The sequence below is a fragment of the Sorex fumeus genome, unplaced genomic scaffold, assembly GCF_029834395.1.
Source record: "Sorex fumeus unplaced genomic scaffold, SorFum_2.1 ptg000024l, whole genome shotgun sequence".
NCBI lineage: Eukaryota > Metazoa > Chordata > Mammalia > Eulipotyphla > Soricidae > Sorex > Sorex fumeus.
In genome coordinates, this window is record NW_026606081.1 from 20,673,620 (window position 1) to 20,678,044 (window position 4,425).

Here is a 4,425-nt window from a genome sequence, read left to right on the forward strand (position 1 = left end):
TTATGTTCTTCTGGGGGGTTTGTGCATAGTTTGGAGTGCTACAAGAACAACGAAGTTTTCTCTTTAGAATAGCATCTTCTGAAAAAAAAAAAACAGAACATGATTAGCTATTCCTAGTCTAAGATATTATGTATGATTCCTTAAGGGAAATTCATACACAATATAGATGGCTTGAATGCAAAATTTAAAATGTGACATTCTAATAAATTTTAATGCTATATTGTGAAAAATGAATTTTAATTTTTATTCTTTATAAAGATCATCACATGATACCAGACAACTATACGAAAATTACAGAATTTCTTCTTAAGGGATTTTCAGAGGAACCAGAACTGCAGCCACTCATATTTGGGATTTTCCTCTCCATGTACCTGATCACTGTCCTTGGAAACCTGCTCATCATCCTGGCTGTCTGCTCAGACTCTCACCTCCACACGCCCATGTACTTCTTCCTCTCCAACCTGTCCTTTGTAGACATCTTTTTCACCTCTTCCGCTATCCCAAAGATGCTGTGGAACATCCAGTCACACAGAAAAGTCATCACGTATGAAGGGTGCATCACTCAGATGTATTTTGCACTATTCCTTGGAGTTTTAGATGACTTTCTCCTGACCGTGATGGCCTATGATCGTTTCATAGCCATCTGTCACCCTCTTCACTATAGAGTCATCATGAACCCCCGACTCTGTGGGCTGCTGGTATTGGTGTCCTGGATCATGAGTGCCCTGCATTCTTTATTACACAGTTTAATGGTGTTGTGGTTGTCCTTCTGTAGAAACCTGGAGATTCCTCATTTTTTCTGTGAACTTTATCAGATGATTCGACTTGCTTGTTCTGACACCACCCTTAATGACATGGTATTATATGTTGCTTCTGGACTATTGGGTGGTGGTCCTTTTGCTGGTATCCTTTACTCTTACTCTAAGATTGTGTCCACCATACATGGAATCTCATCAGCTAAAGGGAAGTATAAAGCATTTTCCACTTGTGTGTCTCACTTGTCAGTTGTCTTATTATTTTATTGTACAACCTTAGGAGTGTATCTTAGCTCCAGTGGGACCCACATCTCACACTCCAGTGCAATAGCCTCAGTGATGTACATGTTGGTCACACCCATGCTGAACCCCTTCATCTATAGTCTCAGGAACAAAGACATCAAGGGAGCTCTGAAAAGGATCTTTGGGATAGAAGTTATGAAATGGCCAAAAGTGCAGGGCTGAAGAAGTTCCTGCGATTTTGGAAGGCTAAAAGTCTTGGTGACAAAAATTGTGGTTTGACTTGCTTCTTTTTACTTACTGTACTTTCAGTTTTTTAAATCAACTTCACTTTGCAATCAAATTATTTTACACATTTTAAGTTCTGCTTTGATATTTAGTTTTCCCCTTTGTTCATTTTCCCACGTTCCAAGTTCTTTTTCCCAACAATAAAACAGAAATATTTATGTCTCTTATATTTAACAAGGTAAGGTGGATTTTCTAAAAATAATTTCTTCTCAAATAGCCTATGTAACCTTGACTATCTTTTGATTTAATGAAAATAAGTCATAAATTATATTACCCATGTGGAACAAAGTGTACTTGACATTAAGTTGTTTGCATAATTTTTTGCAAAAGGAAATCAAAGTATCAATCCATTTGAGTTGATTTTGTAGGTACACTATACTATGTGTGATGTGTTCTGATTTTTTCTTTATTCGTTCAAATATATTTGATTCCTAGGAACTATAGTGTCATACCCTAATTGTTCTTTACTAAGTTTTTATTTACTCACTGTGAAATTAAAAAGTTATTCATGATTGGGTTTCAGGCATACAATGGATTCCAAGAATCCATTGAGATCTTAAGGAAAATGTACACATAATTATTTTGACAATATTTATGATTTTGATTATGTGTAATCAAACCTGTAGGAAAAGAATAGAGTAGCTTTGGTTACATTTTTCTTTTTTGTGGGTGGGGGTTGTCAGGGGGGCACACCTGGAATTGTTCAGGGATTACTCCTGGCTCTATGCTCAGGGATCATTTCTGGCAGGGCTTGGGAGAACATATGGGATGCTGGGAATTGAACCTAGTTGGCTGCATGCAAGGCAAGCACTCTACTTGCTATATTATCGCTCCAGCCCTGCATTGGCTATATTTGAAAATAGATTTCAAGTCTCAAACTTTAATTTTAAAGTGTATTTCTATGAACTTTCTATGCGTGGCTCTGGGTGTTCCATTTGAGAGCCTGAATGAGGTAGATTAAAGGGTGAAACTGACAAAGATTCTTCTTGGTGTGAGAATTCCATATGTTTCCATATTCTTTCCCCAAAGCATGTACCAAACATAAACACAGAGGCAACTGCAGAAACAGGCATTATCTCTGAGGCACAGTCACACTAAAGGGACCTGGCCCCACTTGTTGCACACACTCACAGCATAAACAGTGTTCACATGGAAGGATCACTGACCATGAAAGGTGCACTAAGGGAAGTGTGTGTATGTGTATGTGTATGTGTGGCTGTGTGTATGGACCTTTTGGATGAGAGTGATTCTTGGAGCAGGAACATGTGCTCATGGTCAGCCATATTCAAGGCAAGAGGTTTACCTCCTGTACTACCTCTCCATCCCTACTGAGGGTTTCTGTTTCAGTTTAGAAGCATAAATTTTATAATTTTATACTTTTATTCATTTTACATTTATTTGCAATACTACTTAAATTTTGGGAGTGTGACTACTTAAAGTTGTATGAACCTCATATAGTCACCACCAAAATTCTAGAGTCATTCCAATGACATCGCAGACTGCCTCCATCCTCTCCTTCTATCTTTCCCTCTGGTAGTCATCAGAATTTCCAGTCTAGTCGTTATGTTGATGTTATTTGTTAACTCATCTGTCTTGACTATTCAAGGGAAAGAAGGGAAAGATTTGCTTATCTTATAGGAGGAGAATAACAATTGTATAAGGGCTTGTTATCCTTCCTCAGAGACCAATACCTTGAAGTCCAGGGAGTAATGGAGTCAGAAAAGACCCAGTCAGACTTTGAAGAAATATGGTCTCAGAGTTGAAGTAAAGGGAGTTCAGGGCTCTAAAATGAGGAGAGAGATATCAAGGAGAAGAGTAATAATAGAATTTACTTGGCTTGTAACGTGTCCCCAGGGAGCAGATCTAGAGAAGAAAGTTTTCCTTTCAGGCCACACCATCCTCTTGGGAAATCAATTAGTTCTTTCCTTTCAGGCCACACCAGCATCCTCTTGGGAAATCAATTAGTTCGAGGTCTGAGGAACAGAGGGAAATGTGCTAATTAGCAAAGAGAGGGAGCTTCGCATATATTCTCTACTGCTGTCCTTCAGTCTGTTGAACCTGTGGCTGGAGGGTACTTGGGTATTTCTTTTGGAGTTCTGACTGGGGACCAATGCCTGACTCTGTCCTGCTCTCCTGCCTGGGATCAGAGCTTCAGTCTCCATCATCAACCATCCAGGAATAATTTGGATGGAAATTAGGAAAGTGCAGAAACTCATCTATGCTGAGAGCTTCTTCTCAGAGACCCCATGAAGTGAGTCACTTTGCCCAATAATTGCTGCAGAATACCAAAGAATACCAAAGGTATGGAAGCCAAGAATATTTATGCAATTTCACCTGAGAATTTGTTTAGGTTAGCCAGAAAAAGATCCATATGAATATTTGCTTGATTGTAAATACTTATTCATATTTATGATGCCAAGAAGATAAATAAATTTTGAACAGCAATGAAAGGGAGAAAGAAAATAAATGATAATCAGAGAAGTTCAGCCAGAAAAAGAAATGGGAGGTTTAATTTGTTCTTGGTAACATAGAACTTAAGACTAAGGGTTTTTGCAATTTCCTAAAGTAATAGGAAAGTGGCTGTGAATAAATATATACAGTGACAAGAGGAATTTACAGATGGATTATATTTGACAATAGGATTTTTTTTTTTTTGCTTTTTGGGTCACACCTGGCGATGCACACGGGTTTTCTCCTGGCTCATGAACTTAGGAATTACTCCTGATGGTGCTCAGGGAATCATATGGGATGCTGGGAACCGAACCCTGGTAGGCCACGTGCAAGGCAAACGCCCTACCCGCTGTGTTATTGCTCCAGTCCGACAGTAGTATTTTTTTGTGTGTTGGCCTTTTTATTTTTATTTATCAAATTTTTATTTTTAAATTTTAATGAATCACCGTGAGATACAGTTACAGACTTACAAAGTTGCATGATTATGTTTTGGTCATACAATGTTCGAGTGCCCATTCTCCACCACAGTGTTCCCAGTATCCCTCCTGCCACCCTCGCCCGTCCCCCCACCCCTCCCCGCCTCTGTGTGTGGCAGGCACATTCTCTCTTTCTCTCTCTCCTTCTCGGTATTATGGTTTGCAGTGACGGTACTAAGCAGCCATCATGTTTGGTCTCTAGTCTACTTTCAGCA

General features: G+C 39.1%; 1 protein-coding gene across 1 annotated transcript; it reads left to right on the forward strand.

The window, feature by feature from the left end:
* The first annotated feature begins 266 nt into the window (after positions 1–266).
* LOC130023715 (olfactory receptor 7A17-like) lies at positions 267–1,220 on the forward strand. Its single transcript, XM_056114307.1, has one exon. The coding sequence runs from the start codon at positions 267–269 to the stop codon at positions 1,218–1,220; it is 954 nt and encodes a 317-aa protein (XP_055970282.1).
* The last annotated feature ends 3,205 nt before the right edge of the window (positions 1,221–4,425 follow it).

Excerpts from the sequence above, each read along its gene's own strand:
- LOC130023715 (XM_056114307.1), top strand. The coding sequence starts at position 267 with ATGATACCAGACAACTATACGAAAATTACAGAATTTCTTCTTAAGGGA.